Here is a 22,858-nt window from a genome sequence, read left to right as displayed (position 1 = left end):
CCATTTCAGCCCTGAAAACAGCCAGGGAAACTGGAAGGTTTAGGGAAGCAGCAGCAGGCTCCTTACCTATGACAGATGTGAAGAGCTCAGGAGCAGAGCTTCCTGCTGCCATGAAAGTTGCCCCAGCCACATCTTCACTGAGATGCAAGCGCTGCAGAGAAACACAGTCACTGATTAGCTGAGGAATCCCACACTGAGCAGCTGAAGGAATTCCAGTCCCAACGTTAACCTGCCTGCTGAGAGTGGGTACCTGTAAAGTTTTGTGTAAACAAAGGTTAAGTATAGGGGAAAAGCCACCACAGGCACTGGCTGCTGAAGTGAGCATCGCCTGGCAGAGAGGGCAGGTTATGCCAGAGACACTTTTAGAGAGGAGGGAAAGATCACCATTGCAGCCAACAGGGAAGGCAGGTTCACCACTCATGGGTTTGTGTGCTCCACAACTCCAGCACCACACACCTCATCTTTCCCACTTTCACCTGTAAAGGGCAGGGACAGGGCTCAGGCTTCATTCACCTCCAGCCACCTTCCCTGGCACAAGTTATGCCTTGCTTTACCCTCTCCTTACCCCCTTTCTCCTGGACTACATCACTGACCTCCTGTACCTGTCCCTCAGCAGTACCCAGGGACTGTCTAAAACCTGGGGCTTCTGGAAGGGAAAGGACCCACTGTTCTACAAAAACTTCATCAGCATATGCTGCTTCCAAAGATTTCCTTGGTTAATTACACCCTCTGTGTTTGCACTCCCACTGTTCCATCTGCACCGGCTCCCATTGAGCCAACACCCATCTGCATCTGCTCAGCAGATGCCACAAGGCACTGAAGAAGAGCAACAACCACCCTGAGCTGTTACTACACCCAGGCAGCAGCTGCCACTGTGGGAGCACAGGAAAGGCAGCCAGGAGCATGAGGAAGGCAGCTCAGGGTGGTGGGAAGTGTCCCTGGCAGAGCTGGCTTGCCCCCCAGCCTGGCAGGACACAGCAAACCTCCCTCTGTCCCCATTCCCCTGCACACTGCAGGGCTCCTCTGCTGTTTCCTCCTTGCCTGAGTACCTTTGCACAGAGACAAGAACAGAAATCATCACAGCAGCCTTTTCTGAAGATTCCACAATGGGTATTCCTCACCCCTGAGGGAGGGTAACTCTATCCACTGCCCACACAGAGGTAACAACCCTTTGTACATAAATTATGGGGACAAGGGAAAAGGACAGGATGTGCCCTCACCAGGAGTGCCCTTGAAGCAGAAGACCACAGTACTGCTGGAGTGCTATAAAGCTTGTGGAACCTGATAAAGTACAGATTTATGGAAAACTATTTTAAACAGGATTAAAACTATCATGAAAGAAGTTCACAGGACCAGAGGCAGATCCTCAAAGGCCAGGTTCTTCTGCAGGATGCTCTGTGAAACTATGGAACATCCATCCTACAATAGCTGCTGGAACTCATGGTGGTGCCTCTTGAGAGCACAGCCACCAGCCAAGGTGGCACAGCCACCAGACAGCTGTGCTGACATCACGGCAGGGTGGTTTGCCCTTGGGCATACTGACAGCACCCCAAAATACAAGCCTCTCCTGGACACTGCTCACTCAGCTCAGGTTTTGTTCACCCACAGACATCTGAGCCAGCTTCTAGAGCCACAGTTACCAGTCAGGTTCACTTGCCTGGGAGAGGGGAAGTCAAAGAACACAGTGTGTCCACAACCCCCAGCATCTCCTATCCCCATTCTCACACCAGTGTTCCTGAACCTTGCAATGGGGTTCCCCAGATTCAGGCCCAGAGGGTGCAGCAACTCTGCAGGACAGAAGCTCCTGCCTTATGTTGCTACCTTTCAGTTACCTCTATACTTAAGCATCAAAAGTGGAGTTTCCTGGGGGCTTTTTTCTTTGATGATGCAAAAAAGGCCCACACAGCAGAGTGCTGAACTTTAACTATCAGATTAATTTGGAGACAGCCTCCGTCAGTGCTGTCAGCACAAATTATTTGCCCTGTCAGCTCCCACACCTCTCCCAGGGCCAGCACAGCCCACGCCCTGACGGGTGACACTTGTTCCCAGGCACATGGACAGGTGTCTTCTACAAATGGCACAGATCTCTCACTGCCAAAACCAGCCATATTCTCCCCTCACAGAGATTTCACTGCTGGAACTGACAGCAGATATGGCTCGCAGTAATTTTGGGCACATGGTCTGTGCTCGCTCTGTGGCTGTCCGAGCTGATTTAGGCAAAAATGTTCTCCTTGTCTTCTAAAATTTAGGCATCCTGACCTTACCAAAGAGAAACAGAGTCCCTTGTAATTGCTGGAAGCATTCACAAGCTTCTTTACAGCTGACCTAGCTGTCCCTGCTGCTTTACAACTCACACCCACACAACACAAGGTCTGACAATCATGACTGTGAGGGCAGGGTACAAGATCCACGGTTTCTACCAGGATAAATCACCAGAGGTTTTAATTTCTGTCAGCTAAGGCTAGGGCCTGGTATTTCTGCAGAGACATCTGCAAAGACACAAAAACAGGAGGCAGCAGAACCACCCCAGTGGGAATGCCTGGAGCACCTGGAGAGCCTGTCCTGCGAGGAAGAACACAGAGCTGAGTCAACGCACACACACGTCATGTTGAGCAACAAGACAAGCAGCACAGGCAGCACTGCAGGACAACAGCAAATAAATACACCATCACCACAGCCCAAGGCTCTCCAGAAGTGCTGTGAAAGCAGCACAAGAGGAAGGAACATCTAACACTCACTTCACAGATCTTCTCCAGCGAAGGGACGAAGAAGTCATCGCAGACGATTGCCAAGGCGTAGAACATGTACACAGCCTGCAAGGGAGGAGAGAGAGGGCTGAGTCTGGAGACTGTCACACACAACTGAATGGCAGCAGCCCAACCCATCCCAGGTTTCATTTGGTACAGACTTTGCAAGAAAATAAAATGCTCTTGCAAGAAGAATTCATAGAGCTGTCCGGGATGTAACTGAAAGATCGTGGAGTATTTACCCAAAAGTTCTTATAAACTATCAAAAACTGCCAACATTTTATCTTCACCATAAAGGCTGCTCTTTTTTTTCCCTTTTTTAAAATTCTCTGGACATTGCTAATCCACATTGAAATATTTTTGCTTTCCTTCTTTTTTACTCTGGACATCACTAAGCCACACTGAAGTACTTTCGCCTTCCTTTTTTTCCCTGTTGGGCAGTGCAAGGCTTTTCTATCACTGTGTTCTGTAAAAATCTAAACCCTGGAGGAGTAACTTTTGAAATCTAGTGTTCTGGAAAAGAAGCTTTTTTTCTGGACTGAAGTGCCCTGCCATGTCACCTAGGTCCCAGCAGTAAATCTTGCTGAACTTCACATAGGAAAAAATATAACCAAGGGGGAACACAGGACTCGAAAAGACACTGGGCCAATCAGTTCTTTAATTTCATGCAAGAAACACTTAATCTGGGTTTCTGTACTATTAAACAGAATGTGCTGGGGCCTGATCTCTGCCCCAAGAGGGAAACACTGTGGCTCACATGCACACAGCAAAGCCCTGGAGGGCAACCTGGCCCATCCTGCCCACGGGGAAGGAGCTCACTCCAGAGTTACTTCCACAAGCAGTGCAGCTCCAGTGACTGACTACAGCTGAGAGAAGTGGCCAATATTTGTAGAAAAACAGTGTATTAATCCTAGGGAACCATAGTTCCAAGCACATCACCCACAGATCCTCTAGCTTTGCTTATTGATGAAGTCCTGCAGAAGCTCAGGCAATGTGAGGAGACCAGAGTACTTTTCTCTGGAGGGAAAGCAGAAATAAAAATGGCCTCCAGTTTTTTTGTTCTTGTTTTGATTTTCCAGGAACAGGTTTAAATCCCCCAGCCCCATCAAAAACACAGATTCTACTTTGCCAGAGTTACAAGTTTGCTGCAAAAAAAATCAATAATTACTGTACATCTCAGCCATGAAAACTTTTCAAGCTCAAAAATAATTCAAGTGTATTTTTTTCAGGATTAGAGTTGGGAATTTAATTATAACAAATGATTTTGACACAATCTTGACACAAGAGGTGCTGGAATGTCACTTGGATAGTTTCTGTGCTTCTTTGTCACTTGTCATAAACATGAGTAAGTGTAACTTAGGCTTTTAGAAAATCTTACACTGCAAAACAGCCCCGGGGACCACAAGAGTAAGCAAAATTCCAGGTCTCCAACTCTGTTGGGTGCAGCAAAGAACCTGATCCTGCAAAGGGAGCACCAGCTGCTGACACAATACCAACTGTATCAACAGAGATAAAGGAAGATAGGAACAAGGATCAGAACGGGCTCCAGAGAGTGATGTGGCCAAATTCCATTGAAACATAACAGATAAAGGGTGCCTAACTTCAGCTTAGATTTTTGATCTGCTAATCATAATAATCTGCAGTGAGTCATGCCCTCAGTGCCCTGCCCCAACACACAGTAATGCCTCTCAAGAAGGCTAATCTGTGCAGCAGCATCATTCCTGTAAAGTGAGCATGTCCTCTCCATTTGACACGATCCACACCCACGGAGCACAGGGCTCCACAAGGCTGCTGGGCTTCCTGCACCTCCCTGAGGCAGGCAAGGTAATGGGGGCGAAGGGGAGGCAGCCACCACAGCATCCCATGCCCCAGAGCCCAGGCAGCTCACCCCAGATGCCCCCACACATGCACTGCATTGCACTGTAGGTGTCCACAGATGATGCCACGCTCCACAGGGCTCACAGAGGCACCAGGGCCACCAGTTCTTCAGTTTAGACAATTCCTACTCTGGAATTTTAGATGCACATTCAAATGATGCCAGGGGAGGGACTGTGTCGCTTCCAGTGCACTCAAGACTGCCCAAGCATCCCAGCATCAAAGTGGAGTCTCATGGTGTCCAGGTTTTGAGAGGGCACAGCAACCACCTTCAAGGGTGACAAGGGAATTTGCTTTTGTCTGCCCATGCTTTCTCATTAGTAGGATCAGGTACAAGACAAAAGGCAAAAAGGGCACTGAAATGAGTAAGGAACAGAAAAATAAATGTGAAAGAACTGCCCCTCCAGGCTCTTGCTCATTCCCCCCAGGAGTGGGGACTGTATCCCTGCTGCAGGAGCTGGAAGCACTAAAGCAAACCCACAGCACTCCTCAGGACAGAGTGCACTGACCAGGCTGAGCCCACGGCACCTGCACACTCCAGCATTCCCTTTAATGACCTCACTGCTGTCACAAAGCTGGCTTTGGCTCTGAGTCTTCCTAAGTTCATTCAAGTGGGTGCAATAAAGTGCAAAGTGTCAGAATTGAAGGAGTATCTGGCTAAACCCCAGCCTTGTTCACAGCCTAAATCACTGGAAGCTGCCCACAGTCAGTGAACACATGAGGAGAGCAACTGTGACTTCCTTGGAAGTTCTTCGGGCTTTTTGGTGGGGCTTGTTTGTTTGCTTCTTAAACAAACACAACAAAGCAATATTAAGAGTTTGGGCCAGCAGGAACACAAGCAGGAGGGGGCTTTTTTATGCAAGAGGGAGGAGAGGCAGGAGCATCAAGGAGGCCAGTCTGCATGGCATGTCCTGTGAGGAGAGGGCCAACATCACATCTTGAGATTTCAAATAAGTCATCCTGTGATTTCATCAAGGAATCACATGGATTTTTCCTTCAGCACATGGCCCCCTGTCTTCATGGGCACCACAGGAGCAGCAGCTCTGGAAAGGAGCAGGGCAGCACAGACTGAAGTGTGTTCCACCTGGAAGTGCCACTGGGAAGTAAGGAATTGGTTGGGGGACACAGAATATGGCCTGTGCAATGGCAGCAGAGTACAACACGGAGGACTCAACACACTAAATAAGGCTCAGCCCCAGTTTCATTCAGTTCTAAGTGATGATATGGGAGTCTTTAGCCAGGCAATACACTTCAAAAAACACACTCACTCCTCCTCCCCGTCAAAAGGGACATTAAAAAATTAGGAAAATGCAATGGCTCTGCATAAAAGGATTATAAATGCCAGATTAAGTACCACATTAGGACTGATGTTAAAATGACGATTCTAACAAACAGAGATGCAATCTCTGCATCAAAGGTGATTAAGTTTCTTACTCAAAATACTTGTTCCACTGCACAGCACAGAAATGGTCATTCTTCATGTTTGTCCAGCAGTCCTTTGAGCTTCCCATGACAGTCTTGACACTCAACCTCGCTTCACTGAGTGAAGGAAGCTTTTCACAAGAGAGCAGAATGCAGTGGAAGCAGCAATCCCTGCAGCCCTGCCTCCTTCCCAGGGGGCTGTGAAAGGCTGAGGTTGCTGCTGGCAGCAAAGCAGGGGTGGGGTGTCTGCTGCTGCCCCACAGACCCTGCCCTGGGGAGTCAGGACTAGCAAGGGTCCACCCCTGAAACCACCTTAGCCAAGCACAGGGCTTTTCTCAACTCTGACTGCATCACAAACCTGTGGGAACCCAGGAAATTCCTCTGGCGGCTCTGGGGGGCTCAGACACCTTCACACAGAGCCCAAGACCTCTGTGCCTTTGATTCAGCCCTTGGAAAAAACAATTACCAACCCTTATAGGAAGAATTACAAGTTAAAAGGGTTTAATTAGAATAATAGTTAGTTTGTCACCAGGTGAAAAATAGAAATTTTTTGGGGTTTTTAGAATGGGGGCTCAGGGTCCCAAAAATGGAGGAATTTGGGCGTGCCCTTTCCTTCTTTTTTCTTCTTCCTAGCCTCCATCTTCTGGGTGATGTTGGCATTTTTAGATTGGTTTAGAGTAGAAGCTCACTGTCTAACATAGGTGATAGGTATTGGGAAGTTATTGTAAATAATGCACATGTAGTTTTTAGTATTAAAAGGTAACACCGCCCCAGGGGTGGCCAGAGTGTCTCTGTCTGTCCTGCTGAGTGGACCTTGGCATGCCAGGAGAAAGAATTTTATAGATAAGAAACTATTAACAACCTTGAGAATGAGAACAGAAGAGTTCTGACTCCTTCTTCAAGCACCGGGCTGGGAAAAGAGACTTTCTAAGACATCTTGGGGTCACTCTGAGCAGCAGAGATTCCGAGACAAACCCACCTAAAACTCCATTGCTGGAGGGAAATTAAAAACCCCAACCAAAGCAGGAAGCCACAGAGCTTGGGTTGACTCTGTCCAGCAGTTTGTGTACCACGATGTGCCCAGCAGTTGGTGTACCATGATGTGCCCAGCAGTTTGTGTACCATGATGTGCCCAGCAGTGCTCCCACAGACGGCCAGGGCACTGGAGAAATGAAGCCCCTAAGGAGACAGCCCTGTGCTGCAGGAATGAGATGTGTCTGGCTACTGACCCGATGCAGAAACAGAGACAGGACCCGTCCAGGGCGACCTACATTCCCCAGCTCCTGGCAGGAGGGAGGCAGGGGCTGTCAGAGCCTGTTCCCATGGCTACAGGAGGCAGTGGCAAGGCAGGAGCAGGAGGGATGGATGGCTGAGCACACACACTGCTCCTCCACCCTGCTCTGCCCAGGGACAGGCTCAGCTCTGACCATGAACAGGCTCCTCACGCTGGCAAGACAAAATATCCTGACTCTGCACTCCAGACCTGCTGGAGGAGGCTGGGAAAGGAGGAAGCAACACTGTGCTGTCAAAACACCAGGGTAATGCAGAGACCCAAACCCCCCCATTCTCTCTCAAATTCCCCTTGGGAATTTCTCAGCAAAGCCATTTCCCTCCTGTCTGGAGAGGGTAACTGGTGCCAGTGCCCCAGAGCATGGCAGGGCTGAGGATCTGCAGGGGGACATCAGGAACAAAATGAAACCCAGTAAAAGGTTAAGAGAGCACCTACACAGCCTTCCAGCACCCAAAGGGACTGCAGGAGAGCTGGAGAGGAACTTTGACACAGGCTTGGAGTGACAGGACAAGGAGGAATGGCTTCATGTTGACAGGGGGCAGGGTGGATTGGGTGTTGGGAAGGAATTCTTCCCTGTGAGGGTGCTGAGTCTCTGGCACAGGGTGCCCAGAGAAGCTGTGGCTACCCCTGGGTCCCTGCAAGTGTCCAAGGCCAGGCTGCACAAAGCTTGGAGTAACCTGGGATAGTGGAAGTTGTCCCAAGCCATAGCAGGGGAGCTGGAACTGGATAATGTGTAAGCTTCCCTCCAATCCAACCTACTCTATGATTCTACAAACAGTGATGTTAAGATTGCAAAAAGAAGCCCCTGGGTGCTGGGGAGCTCCCAGGCTGTAGGAACAGCATCAGACTTAAAATCCAGACCCTGGCCCCTCCAAAATGAACATCCCAAACCAGTGACTTAGTGGGGAGTTACTCAGCAGCTCATGGAAATGATGAATGGCAGTGAAGCAGTCAGCTGCTGAGCTCTGAAAAGGTATCCAGAAGAAATTAAACACCATAACTCTAACCTGAATTATGGCCTCAGTGGCCCACTTCTTCTTCAAACCAAAGTATTTTCAGTTCAAGCCTAAAACTATTGCTGACCTGCCCATTTTTCCTACATTTTTCAAGTGTTTAGGGATTAACTTTCATTTTTGTGCAGTATCAGATCATGTTTAGTAATTCACACAGCCCCACTGTGAAGATTTGCTGGCGTCTTTTTTCCCTTTTAATTAAACAATAGGGAGAGGATGCCCTGGGAAGCCTCCTGCTCTTCCCAAGGTCTCTGTGATAGCTTTTGTCCCATTCCTCTGGGTTCTGGAAAACCAGCTTTGCCTTGATGTCCTTCAGAATTAAACATGAAAGCACAGGCAAAGGGGCAGAGAACAACATTTTTACTGCAATGAACAGAAACTATTTAAGGGGAGGTCACTAACATGAGAAGCATGGTGATGACCTCTAATCACCACTGCATTGTTCTCCCCGCCATTACAGAGCTCCTTTTACAGTCCAGTTTCCTCAAACCCACGAAGAAACCTCAGTAGAGGCAAAAAAAACTCTGTGTCTGTATCCTCCTTCCCCTAAAAAAGTGCATTTCTGCTTCTGCTCTGATTTCATCACACGTTTGGTAACTATTTCTGGGAGGTAAAAAACAGAACTGGACGTTCAGAGCACCCCTTCCAACCCAGACTAGAGGCAGGCTGTTAAATGCTAACATTTTCTGTTTTATCTGAGTATAATTTTTTACTTTGACAAGAGGTTTTCTCCAGCTATCTCAGTACTGGAGAGGCTGAATCCAGCCAGGTCCTGCACCTCAAGGACCACAAGACAAAGAGTGGTCAGTAAATTTTCCTAAGTCCACCAAACTGCTGCAGAGAACAATGGAGCACCCATGGAACAATGGATGGAGGGAGCTGCCTTGCTGTTTGCTAGCAGGGAAGAAACTGAGTACATTTCTGCTGGGACAGTGGATGCTTTTCTACTTCTCATTAAAAACAGATTTTTCTCTTTATTCTGAACTAGACAGTTCAGTCCTCCAGACTCCATTTTGGTACATGTTAAGGGCATATTCACAACTGAATTTATATATGAATTTTTAGGAGTATTCTTGTTGGTTGTATAAAATCCAGCTCGGGTCCAGTGCTCAGTTTCCAAAACATTTCAAAGCTCAATGTTCCCATGGAAACTTGAGATTCTTGAACTTGCCAGGCACGGTCAATAGCAACGTTACTCAACAAATTTCTGCAGCTATTTAGCCAAAATAAAATCCTTACACAGAGGGCTCACATTAAAATACACAATGCAATCTAATTTATGCTCAAAAAGAAATCATGAATCACTTCTTACAGCTAATGGTGACTGCTCATTTAAGCTGACTAAAAATTGTTAAAAGTATTTGACTAAAAATTGTTGAAAGCTTCTAAACGTGCATTAGGAGCAGGTATTTTCTTGGCTGCTTAAGAATGCCTCTGATGTAACTCAAAGAGCTGATAAAGCAAACTTTCCAATCCATGTAATGCCATGGATATTTCTATGTCAGTTATTCCATCCCATAAACTTCAGAGAGTCCCAGAGTTACTTCTTGCAGAACTCCTGTATCTTTTAGCTCTCTGGCATTTGGTTTTCATCTTAAAGATGTTAAACTGTCCCATTTTCAGAGACAACTTTCTTTTTACTGTGGCCTGACATTCTGATGGTGTCTACAGAAAAAATAAAAATGGGAAGCAAGTTTAAACCATCCTTCCATTATTGACTCCTTTATATCAGAAGATCCCAAGAACAAAAAACATCACATCCCTGACTTCACAGTCCATCCAGGAGATGAAAATGCACTGAAGAGAAAATAACTTCAGAGCTCCTGAGCACACAAGGCCCTGTCCGTGCCAGCAGGAGAAGAAAGGCAAAGTCACAACACTTACACAGAGGACGTGCAGGACAACAGCTCCATGTCTCCTGTCCTCGTTGGTGAAGATGTCATTGGGGAACTCATGGAGAGCTGCAAAAAGCAGGGAGGGGGGAAAGAAAGCTCAGATGTTTAATCAGCTCCTCACACCCACCCCACGAGCTGCTCAGTAGCACAGCAAGAGGCGCCCAACCCAGCCCTGCAGCCGCTGCCACAGGCTCTGCCTCACCTCCCTGGGGCTCAGCTTACCTTGAACTCAGGCACCTCCTTCCCCAAATTTTACTGTGCCATTTCCTGCTGTGGCCAGCACCACCCTGTGACCCACAGATGCCCCCCTAGAGCACAGCACGGCTCCTTCCTCGAGGGAAGCACTCAGAGCAGGTGCAACATCTCCTGCAGGGGTTGGCAGCTCTGTTCCCACTGCCCAGCAATCCAGAGAACCATGGAGAGGAGCACAGCAAGCATTTCACAGCCTTTGCTGCAAATGCACTGTTGCAAGTCACCAAAAGACAAATTCCCTCCATTTGCTCAAATGCCTTATTATGCTCTGGATGTTAATTGGATTATAAAGCTCTTAAGAACAGCCTGGCAATTAGGCTGCAGGAATGGCTTTGGGTTATAAATCAAAAAGCCAGTGTGAAGATGATGGTCTAGCATTCAAGTGCTTCTCAGTAATTCCAGATTTTGAAACAACAGCTTTCTTCTAATGGTCAGTTCTTCACATTCAGCCATCAGCTGGAAAAAATCAAACTGCCTTTCACATCTTTAGCAGGCTCCTTCTGCCTTTCACATCTTTAGCATTAATAAAGCTCCAGCAATAGGGACTTAATTAGCAATTGCACAGAAGATTAAATGGAAAAACAATCCAGCTCACTCTCCTGGTTTTGCTGCCTCTGAAGCAATAACTGAGCAAAAGGCAGCTGCATTTTAATTTTGCTCCTCATGCAAGCAACAGCTCTACCCAGGCACTGCACCAGAGGAGGAAACCATTCTTTTTTACATACAATCTTTTACCCAAAGGCTCAGCTTATTACCGTTAATTGTATTCCTATGGATTGGAAAATTCTATAAGGAGTCCTAACAAATTAGCAGAAGCATCTTTAAAATATCCACAACAGAGGAACACAGCAATACCCTTCTCCTTTATGAGAACCAGCAATGCCTGTGACTTTTCATCACCAGTCAGGACTCACCCACCAGGAGCTGTGACCACTTCCAGGAGCTGTGACTCCTTCCTTCCAAGGCAGAACAAGTCCTGCCAGGCTGCCCTCCCTTCCCACCCCAGCACATTTGCTGTGTTAGAACTGCCAAAGGTTGCCAGAAATCCCTGTGTTAGGTGTGCAGCCTAAGGAAGTAGTCAGGGAGGTACCAGCACAAGGACAGGAGTGAGGAAAACCCCAACAAGCAACACAAAACACTGTGGAAGCTGAGAGACAGCAAAGGTAAATGAGGTGTAAAGGATTCATCCTTCCTCAGCAAAACATCATTATGTCAAAATCCAGTGTTTCCCTCAAAGCTTTAAGAAAAACTCCTGACCACAGGAAACACAAGGGAGGTGTGCCTGCAGCAATATGCAGAATTGTTTGCCAATACACGTGTGTGTGCTTCCCCTCCTCCTGCAGCTGCTTCTGAGACTTTACATTCATTACAGACAGATGATAAAAATACAATCCCTTTATCAAGAGTCTCTGGGAGGTTCAAGGGGCCTGAAGTGCACCTAAGGTAAAGGCACATGGGGAAGAAACAGTACAAAAATAGCATAAGGTGTCTTTAGGGTAGTGGCTGGGAATCCTGGCCCTCCTTCCTGCGCACAGCAGAAATGCCCAGTGCTCCCTCAGGCAGGAAATGCACCTGCTATTCAGAGAAAATCCAAAATGTCCATCAGCACATCCTCCACAACATCATCCCCAACACAAACACATTCAGAGGGTTACACTGGGAAACATGCAATTATAAACTAATGTATGCAAATCTGAAATCTGCTGCATTTTTATTAGCTGCATCAGGTGCAGATGAGTACAGATAAGAGGAGAGCTTTGCAAAACACAGGAGCTCCTTTCTAAGAAGAAATAAAGGGTGCTGCTGGAACACCACTCCAACAACAGCTGCCCTATTTAGTGGATTATAAAAGCCCAGACAGTTTGTTATTTCACTAAAAGCGTCCCCAGCCTTTGTCAGAAAATAGGTGCAGATTTTGCCAGGTTTATTTTGATTGCACAGAAAAAACCCCAACCACCCTGCCAACGAACCTAAACTCAAAGAAGAAAAGACTTCTGCCTGATAATCCACTCTGGTCCTGCAGACTTGGCAGGTATCAGATTGGAGCAGGGGAAGGGCAGGATCTTCACAGAGCTTATTTAGCACCTCCCCAGTTCCCTCCTGCATTGTGGGCATCAGGCACAATTCCTGGTGCATTTCCCAGGGGGTTCCAGCCCTTGGACATACACAACTCAGTCTCAGTTTTCAGTTCCTGAGGGTCACATTCCCTGAAAACCAAGGGCTGAACAACACTCTTTCCAAGGGTGCAGTTCTACCTTGCACTGGGGCAACTTGTAGAACTGTGAATGAATATAAGGATTATTCACATAACTGGAATTAGATGGCCATTAGCAAGGTATGGATTGGCCTTGAAAAAGGAGGTAAATATTGCAGGAACAGATGAGCATTAGGTGTGAGAAGCTGTGCTGTTTTGCACTTGACCCCAGGTGTTCTGACAGGCTGCTGTGCAGCACATGGACCCCACACCTTTTGGGGATACCATCAAAAAGGTATGGCCAGATTCAGAGGAAAAGTCTGGATCTGCACCTGCCAAGAGAAAATTATTTTAGTCATAATACAATGAGCTGGAATTAATTCTTGTCCTGTTACTCTCAATTAACGTGCAAAATTGGAACCCTGTTCAGCCCAGGCCACAGGTGACTCACAGAAGGTTCTGCACTGGCTGACACAACACAAACCTGTCTCTGCCCAGGCCAGGTGTGCAGGGAAGGTGCTGCTGTACCTTTCCTTGGGGGTGGCACTTTTCACAACCCTCTTCCCAGCTCCTCCTTTCCCTCTTCACATTTAATGTTCCCACCTCTCCAAAAGGATTACTTTTCCAAAAATCCAGCACTGTACTGGAGCAATAGTTCCCAATGCTGTGACATCCACTTATTTTTTTAGGAAGTCTTTATATTGCTAGCCAGTGTTTCTACTCTGGGGACAAGAAAACCCTTGGGAAATCTCCCACAGCTATAAGAAATGAAAGATGTTCAGCCTGCCCAGTGAGTTACCAGCACAGAAAACTCACAAATTTACAGCCTTGGTTCGTTTTCTCATGCTGTCCTCACAATTCCTTCTCTGTGAATTCTGCTGTTGTCACCTATGATATATATATATATATATATATATATATATACACACGCACACACACACATATATATATGTACCTTTAAATATATAATATATATATTTAATATATATTTAATATACATATTATTTATATAAATATATATAATATAACATATATATTCTATATATAAATATAGAATAAATTTAAATATATAATATATAAATAATATATATTATATATAAATATATTAAAATAAAATATATATTACATATAATATATTATATGTAATATATAAAATATAATATATATGTAAATATATATAAAATATATTTTATATAAAAATATAAAATATAAAATTATATATAAATATACAAATATATAAATATAAATATATAAATACACACACACACACACACATATATATATAAATGTTTTACTCTGTACTAAGTGAAAATGGTGCTTACATCGCAGTGGCATAAGCCAAAATGCAAAGAGAGCCAAACTATGGTGATACATCAATAATAAAACATTTTGCTAATGTTTCACTCCTGCCTCCACCTTGCTGCAAAGCAGCAGCTGAAGCAGCACGGGGCACAGAGCCCACAGTAAATCATGCAGCATGCCTAGAGACACCATCCCACACCTTGCAGGGGCTTTTCCAGGCTCTGTGCCTGGCCCCTGGGGGACAGTCACCCAGCAGAGGTGGCAGCAAGAGGCAGAGGGGTGGGAGCATCCCTGCTGGAGCCACTGAGGCTGGCCAGGTACCTGTTCCAGACAGAGCAGGTGTGAACAGAATGGGAGAGGTCTGTGTTTCTACTGAGCAACTTACGCATGGGCTGGGGGAAGAAAGGAGGGAGGAGATGGAGGAATATGAGATGGTGAACCCTGTGCACCACGGGGAATTCAGAGCTGGCAGCTCATTTGCATGGGAAGTGAGAACAAACATTACTCCCTGCTACTGTGGAGAGAAATCCCAGCAGCTGCCAGAGCAGCTCCCAGGGCCCTGCACCCACGGAGCAGCCCCACTGCTGCCTCTCAGCACCAATTCCAGGGAGGGTAGCTCTGGCCAGGCTGGAGGGCTGTTTTACCTGGGTGTAAACATGCACACAGCCACAGCATGCATGGTTCTGTGGGGTGTCCCCAAAATCTGAGCAGCTTGTCATTCCTTACACCTCTGGCTGACAATTCTCCAGAATTTCACATGTTCAGAACTGTGCAGAAAGTGCAAAATGCATCTCCTTTGAAAGAAGCACGTGAAAAGCCCAGCCCTGCACACTCCTCACTCCCCAGAATCAAGTCCTGCTCCATCATGGGGCTCTTTCCCTATGCCAGCTGCACACACACTCTCCTGGTGCTTTCCTCCACTGCAGGAAGCACAGCCTTGAAGGAACAAACCCCTAAACACAAGCAGAGCCCTTGTGAAGTCAAAAAGGTTCTGCCTTGGCTGCAGTGCAAATGAGTTGCTTGCAAGGTCAGAGGTGCATCGAGATCCAAGGACAACAAGCACATATATCTTAGCAAAAATGGGGGAGAAATCAGAAATAATAAATAATATGCTACAGCATATGGGTCAGAGAGAGTTTAAGTCAAATAACAGCAGCAAGTGACCTTTAAAGAGAAGGTTATACTTTCCTTTGTTCAGTACAGGAACTAATTTCTGTCACAGCAAGAATCTGGCAATTGCTTCCCAGGATCTTTGAGCTTTTATCTTCCCGTGTTTCACTTGACCATGCTATAGTTAGGCTGCTTATACATATACATAAATATATATATATATATATATATATATATATATATATATATAGTATATATAGTATATATAGTATCTTATATATATAATACATACTAGATATAAATATATATTTACATGTAAGTATACATTTATATATATATTTATATTTTAAATTTATATATTAATATATATAAATATATGTTCTATTACAATATATAATATATAATATATAATATATAATATATAATATATAATATATAATATATAATATATAATATATAATATATAATATATAATTAATATATAATATATTTTCTATTATCTATTGTATATTATATATATTATATCATATATAATATATTTTCTATTATCTATTGTATATTATATATAATATATAATATATTTTCTATTATCTATCTGCAGCAGATTTTGCTCTGCTCTGTGCCCCATCCTGAGCAGCAATTGCTCCCTGTGAGAGGCAGCACAGGGAGCTATCAGCACAAGTGCCAGTGGTACAACTTTTACAGACCTGAGTGAAAGCTCCGCAGCTGGTGCTGGATCAAGATGTTACCCTTGACAAATGCAATGCTCCTGCAAAGTGATCCATTATCAGCCACGCACTCTGGGCAGAAATAGCTGGTACAAGGAAGGCTCTTAACAAAATCAAACAAGAAGAACAAAAACCAAGCAAGAACAGAACAAATCCCTGGCTGGTTCCTGTCCTCAAACGAACTGCCAGAAATTCCTAATAATTTACTGGCTTAATTACAGCTATTCTGGAGTTCCCAGACTTCTTCTGATTTGGAACGGAATACAGTCCCTCTTTCATTAGCTTTATTTTGGGTAACAAATATTTATATTGTGCTCCTATCCATGGGCAGGCTAACCAAAAAAGGCAACTTTACAAGAAGCACTTCTATAAAGCCACCTGGAAAGGAAGAGATGCTGCTGTCACCTCTCTGCTTTTCTGGGGGGGTGGGAAAGGGAGGGACTTTTTAACCTCTCAGCATCCCAAGTACTGGATGCAGGGATGCCATGAGCTCAAAGGAGGGGAGCAAATTCCCCTGGGAATACAGGGGTGGGTGGGAACATGGATTGGAGCATATTAAAAAAAAAACCCAAAACAACCTCCTGCAAAGAACCAAACTTTTGGATTTTTCCAGAAACATGTTTAAAGTTGTGGCTTAAACATGTGGTCAAGGAATAAAGGCAGCTTCAACACGGGCTGGCTTTGGCAAGCAGCAGGGCAATGCCACTGTGAGCACCTGGAATGTGGCACAGGGACAGCACCTTGGGCCAGAGGAGGATGTGAGGGGGACAGAGACCCTGGAGTCACAGAACCCTTTGGGCTGGAAAAGCCCTCACAGGTCACAGAATGCAGCCCCCAAGCCAGCACTGCCCTCCTGCCAAAGCAGCCTCTGCTCCAGGCCTCCCCCAAAGCCATCAGGGCAGGGATTTACTGCCTGCAAATGAATTTCAACATTTGAACTGTCCAGGTTCATCTGTGGAGCAGCTCTAATATGCTTTAAGCTCCACTGAATGTATAAATGCTTAAAGCTATTACAATCTCTGCTATTTTACATTAGGCATCCCATTAACTATTTTCTTACTTTGATGTAATCAGTGTTTACCATTATTTGGAGATTGGTTCTGGATAATGAGGACACATGGCCTGTCTCCTCTAGAGACCCAGAGTTGGTTGAAAAGGCAGGGCAGCCCTGCTATGACAGAGAGCCCCTGACACCCTGGGGAGCACAGGACAGGACCCAGAACGTGTTAGGATTTTCCATTTAAGCTTAAATGACACCCAGAGGATCTGGTTCCTTTCCCTCTCAGCCACAACAGAAGCAATTTTCCTTTCCCATTTCCAACACAAGGTGCTTAAAGTGCTCAGGCACTTAAATCTTATGGAAATTATGTTTAGCAAATCAGAGACAGTTCCATACTTCAGACATCCATCATTTAGCTCTTTGCATGTAAAACTGGCAGGGAAAATTTCCATTCCAAGATTGCAAGGTTAAAATGCTACACCTACCTAAAGCTTCTATAAAAGGAAATTAGAGCAATTCTTTACTTTGATAGAACAATAAAAGTACATTAGAAGGGAATTCTTGGGGGTGTAAACATTAGCATGGGAGGGATTTTTAGGTGACAAAGCTTTCAGGATGACAGCTAACCTTTTCCAAAGCATCCAACATCGCTGGCTTCAGCTTGGCTTGGATCAGCCACAAGCCCAGCTCTTCTGGAACAGAGCTGCAGTCAGCTCTCTGCCTGGCTGAAACCCACAGCACAGGGGTCTTACTTGTGCCCTCATCACATCTCCAGCTCCTTTTGCAGTTCATTGGTATTTCTGAACACCCCTCTGCTCCTCCAAGCGTACCTCAGACTCTCAGCTCACACCTGACAGGTTCCCCAGAGTTACCTGCTCATGGTCTGGCCATTATTTAATCCAATTTTTCCAGTTTTACTGCACTTTGATACAGTAGCTGAAAATGTCCAGGTTCAACTGGGAGGTTTCTCAGCCCCCTTATTACCCTGCCACCAGCGATTCCCTTACTCCAGGCTGAGATTTCAACAATTTTCTCAGTGTTACATGCATTCATCATGCACCCAGCAATGACCATCTCAGAGAAGACTGGGACACGTGCTGTCCCAAGAAATGGGATGAAACACAATATTTCTAAAAAGAGTCTGGGCAACTGCACACCATTCTGCTGAGCAGAGTCAGATGGGAACTGGGGATGGCTGTGGAAAGGAGAGGATGCAGCAAGCAAGATCTTCAATGGATGGGAACCACCACAGCCTCGTCTGAACAAACTAATTGCTTTCCAGCAATTAGCACTGACTAAGGACCAATGTGACTCCCACAGCAAGGCTGTCACAACACCCTTTGGAATCAGTGCCCTCAGAGGGCTGAGGTCAGTGAAACTGGGGGTTCTGGCTCTCCAGCACAGCCTGACAGAGCACACACTTTCTGTTCCCCACACCTCACCTCTGAACTGCACAGGAAGCTCGAGAGATTTTTTGTCTCCTTTGTAATTATCTATATAGTGCCATTCTTCCTTCTTACTCTCATTTTGTCCAGAAGAGCATCCCTGATGGGGGAGCTCAGTGCTGCTGAGGGGACCAAGCCAGAGAGCGAGCACCATCAGGATCCAGATCTTTGGAAAACCCACACCCAGGCTTTACTCTGTGTCACATGGCAGAGCTGGGTCCTGCCCTTTCCTCTGGGGTCCCACTGACAGATTTCAGTTTTGCTTTCCTCTTTTCCTCCTAGCTGGTTCCTACAGGGAAGAAGAAGTGGTTCAGCTTATTCTGTGACTGTGGGGAAAAGTGAACACGCAGCTCATGCAGATGAAGCAAAGTACACAGCAGGTCCCTCTGCAGTTATGCATTTTGCTTTATGGTGACAGGCAGGCTTAGAGCCCAATCTCCAGCATAAAAATCACATCAATCAATGTCAACATACTGTTCATACATCAGAAAGACAATACTGGCTTTAAATAGGTACCAGTGGTTGCAGAAGACGAGGCGTTTCCAGAACTCCATCTCCGAAGCGCCTTTCATCTCACCCAGAAACTGAAAGCCCCTAAATATAGGACTACTGTTAAAAATTCATGAGCTTCAGCAGCTATTTATCAAAGTCATGGGAATAGGATATTTTCATGATAGTGAATGGCTTGACATTCATTACTAATAAGCAAATGTGCCCTTTATTACCATTTTAGAAGAGAACATCGCTACTGATACCCAAGGAACATTGCTATACCACTGGGCCTCAGCATTAGCTCTGCTACAATACACACATCACTCCTGCCATCTGGATGCCTCATGCTTGTTAGCTCCCAAATGATGATGTGCACGAGGCCAGCTCCCTGGAGCTTGACCACACCAGGCTGCTGGGAAGCTCTGTCCCAAAGGTGGGACTCCTCTCCAGGAGCTGTACCCCAGATCACTCCTACAGTGATCCCTCCTCCCTCCAGGCCCCTGGGTGCCCTCAGCAGAGTCCCAGCTCCTTGGTGGCAGTGGCCACTGGACACAGGCAACACCCCCTGCTCGTTGCAGTGACACGTGCCCCATGGCAGGTGACAATGCTGACTGGGCCATCATCAATGGCAGCTCCTTCCACACCCTCCCACCAAAATAATTTGACCTTAAAGGATCAATCAGAATGAAGAAGAAGGGAAAGAACAGTTCTTCTCTGTGATGGTTTAAGTTTCTCATGTCTTTTATACATGCAAACATTTATACACTTTCTGTGTTGACATGAAAAAAGCATTCATTGCTGTCTGCTGGAAGAAAGGAGAAGCAGAGAGGAAGGAGGAACCCCCTCACCTCCCTCACATGACAAGACAAAGCTGGACACAAAAAAGGTTTGATTTCAGTGGACCTCCAAGAATTTGTTCTTCCAAACAATCAGAGGGAGCTCCAAGGGCAGCTGTAATTATATCTAAATCCCCACACAGGCAGAACTCTTTTATGTGTGGCTGAAGAAAGGACCATCTGTTTTACTAAGGTACTACTGGGCTCTTTTTTAATTTTCTGTTTTATCCCAATTATATCCTTTCCTCCCCTTCCTCCCTAAATGGAAGCACTGCATTGCTAATATCCAGAGTCTTAAAATAAGATTATGTTTTCAAATGAGAGAGTCTTTAAAGTCTTTAAATACCTTAAAACGGTGAGCCAGTCTTTCAATCAATTCCTGAGGATACACTTACAACTTCATTTATTCTGGAAGCGCCTACATTTACCAGGCAAAAAAATGAGAAGCATTCAGGGGAAGTGCCTCCAGCCCCTCCTTTGATGAGCAGCCCAGAACCTCCCTCTGGTGCTCCTCCAGAGCTCCAGACCTGCTGAAGGAGGAGAAGGGAGAGTGTGGTCCTGGTTTCAGAGGACCACTGGCCACCGGCCAGCAGGAGGGAACCATGACACAGCAATCTGTGGGGGCTTTTAAACTATTTCTCCTCCTTGCAAGAGGAGAAATAGCTTAAAAGCCTCCTAGGTCTGTTTTGCACAGCAAAATCCTGTGTCATGGAAAGGCCAGCTTGTCAGGGTGGTGCTGGCACTGCTGATGTTGCAGCTACAGCTGGAGACAGACAAAGAGCACCCCAGAGATGCTCTCCACCAATGCCTTACCTGATACCTTCCATTTTACACCAAATATCATCCACCTCATCACCCTGTTCCCCCCTCCTGCCACCTTGCCTTGCCTTCCAAGATGGAAAAACAAGAAGGCAGCATTCCTATCCTCAAGGAAAGGAATTCCCTCCTTTGTGTGAAGGAAGCCAGACATGACACACACTCTGCACAGGCTGGAATGGCAAAAGGGTCACATCATGCACAAGAATCCCTCATTGCATGTTGCTTCTCACTGAGCAAACTCCAGATATTCCCAAAGACCAGGGCCATGAGCTCACATCCTTCTTTCTCTGGTAGCTCTGGATGCACTCCTAGGATGAGGGACCCCCTTGCACTCACTGGGTCCAGGACAGGCTCCCACACAGGGCACCGACCATCTCCAGCTGCTGGGCCCAAATATTGACTGTGTGCTGCTGCCTTACACAAAATCCATCAATCCCACCCCTTTCCAACACACAGCTCATAAGAGCAGCTCATTAAAACCACCCCTGCTGCCTGCTGCACAAACATCTGGGCAGGACAGTGCTGGTTCCTACAATCTGCTATGGAGACTTGCTCCTCAGCTAGGACTTGGATCTTCCTGGGCCACAGGGAAAATGCAAATGCTTAAACCTCAGCCATTTCGTATTGTAAATTCACAGCCCAACTCCACTTCCTAACAATGCACACACATGCTGCACTAAGAAGTGGCCCAGAGCCCCTGAAAGCATTAATATAGAGAAAATCCACTTGCACAACATGTGGCTTTTAGTTTTAATGGCTGCAAGGAGAGAGAAGATGTTTAAAGCAAAGCTAGGGAGGATGGCAAGCATCTCCTTGCACTTCAGCAGGCTACAGAAAAGCACTGTACCACTCAAGATGCACAGCCAGAGAGGTGCTAAAGGCACAGACAGCCCAGTGAGGGACACAAACCGGATTGGGATGTGAGCAGGGACACAGAGGGGACACTCCAGAACCAGGCTGTGAGCTGCTCCCAGTGATTCATCCTGTCAGGAGGAGGCTTCCCTCAGCCACACACAATGATCCAGGCTAATTTCCTCTGCTGACCTATACACTGCTGTGTCACACTCGGGGAACACATGCCAGACACTTTCAAAGAGCTTTGGGGAGCTTTAGCCAGAAGGGCAATGGATTTCAGTGGCAATCACACAACTAAATACCACGTTTCCCTTGGTGGCATAACCTTTGCATAACTGTTACACTTCCCTGCCATCAATAATCTGCAAACAGCCTCAAAAAGGCCTCTCATCTCCCTTGCATGAGCCATTTCAGGGGCACACCTGCTAAGGGACCCTGTGCACCCCAATGCAGTTTCTGAGGGTGTTATTCCCAGGTGCCATTCCAGCCATGCAGAAGCCCAAAGCACAGCACCTCTCTCTGCCTGGTTTCTGTCAGAACCAAGGTGAGGATGCAGTGGAGATGCAGAAATGTGTGTGCAGAGCAGCTGGAAGCCCTTTCAGCAGGGAAAACTCTGGCTGTTTGCAGAGACTGAGGGCACAGCACACCCCCATGCACTGCCAAGCTTCGGGGCACGGGGTTTTGCTGGTGTACAAACCTTGGGCACGAAACAGTGAATCTGGGGCTGCAGTGGAGTGGGAAAAGGGGATTGCTGAGAGCCAGGCAGGGCATGGCTGTGCATGCTAACAACCTGCTGCATGGCAGGGCCCTCCATGGCTGGAATGACACCAGAGAGCCCCAGCACTCCCAGAGGAGAAGCACCACAGGCACAGCAGCAAACAGATCTTCGTGCCCTGAGACACACACAGCAGGGGACTCTGCACAGCAGCACCTTTCTACTCCCAGTTCCACACCCAAGGCTCTTCCTTGGGCTGCAAACCCCTCTCAGCCCCACCAAGGGAAGTGGAGGGCAAAGCACAGCGAGCACAGCCATGAGATCCACACAGGAACAGAGCAGTGAACAGCTCCCGACTCAGGTTTTCTTGGTGAGGGAAGGAAAAGCTCTAAATTTATCTACACTTATCTACATTTATCTACACTTATCTGCATTTATCTTTTATTATTCTATCTGGCATCTCTGTGGCTAAACTGGATTTCCTAAAGCACAGGGGGCAGCAGCAGACTTCACTGTCACCCAGGTGAGATGCAGGGACGTCCCAGAGAAAACAAGATGACAACACCACAGTGCTTGGCAATCTCCTGCTCTGTTCTCCAAAACAGCCTGAGTTTTTAGAGGCTTTAAAAGCCAATAAGCTCTCCTCCAACCAAACAATGTCATGATTCTGTGATAATTAACACAACCAACAGAAACCTGCCCTGTGACAGCAGTGACCAGAGTGACCCAGCACATCCCTGGTGACACAGCGCCCAGCAAGGAGTTGGGGTCACCAAACCAGGAGGGTAACAGCCTGCTGCTGGCCAGGATCAGTGCATCCCTGCATTCCTGCACAAAACCAGCTCCAAAATGATGGATGGCACACAG

General features: G+C 46.4%; 1 protein-coding gene across 2 annotated transcripts in view; it reads right to left on the bottom strand.

The window, feature by feature from the left end:
- SLC24A3 (solute carrier family 24 member 3) overlaps positions 1 to 22,858 on the bottom strand; it is a 100,191-nt gene that overhangs the window by 37,186 nt on the left and 40,147 nt on the right. For both annotated transcript variants that reach the window (XM_058021517.1, XM_058021518.1), the window contains exons 3-5: positions 10,233 to 10,309; positions 2,739 to 2,813; positions 67 to 151 (exon numbers count right to left, since the gene is read on the bottom strand). In XM_058021517.1, coding sequence (XP_057877500.1) covers positions 67 to 151; positions 2,739 to 2,804 — 151 coding nt within the window. In that variant the 5' untranslated portion in view covers positions 2,805 to 2,813; positions 10,233 to 10,309. The remainder of the gene's footprint in view (positions 1 to 66; positions 152 to 2,738; positions 2,814 to 10,232; positions 10,310 to 22,858) is intronic.

Source organism: Melospiza georgiana, chromosome 3 (assembly GCF_028018845.1).
Source record: "Melospiza georgiana isolate bMelGeo1 chromosome 3, bMelGeo1.pri, whole genome shotgun sequence".
NCBI lineage: Eukaryota > Metazoa > Chordata > Aves > Passeriformes > Passerellidae > Melospiza > Melospiza georgiana.
Note: the sequence above shows the minus strand (reverse complement) of the source record. Positions and strands in the feature narration are given on the sequence as shown.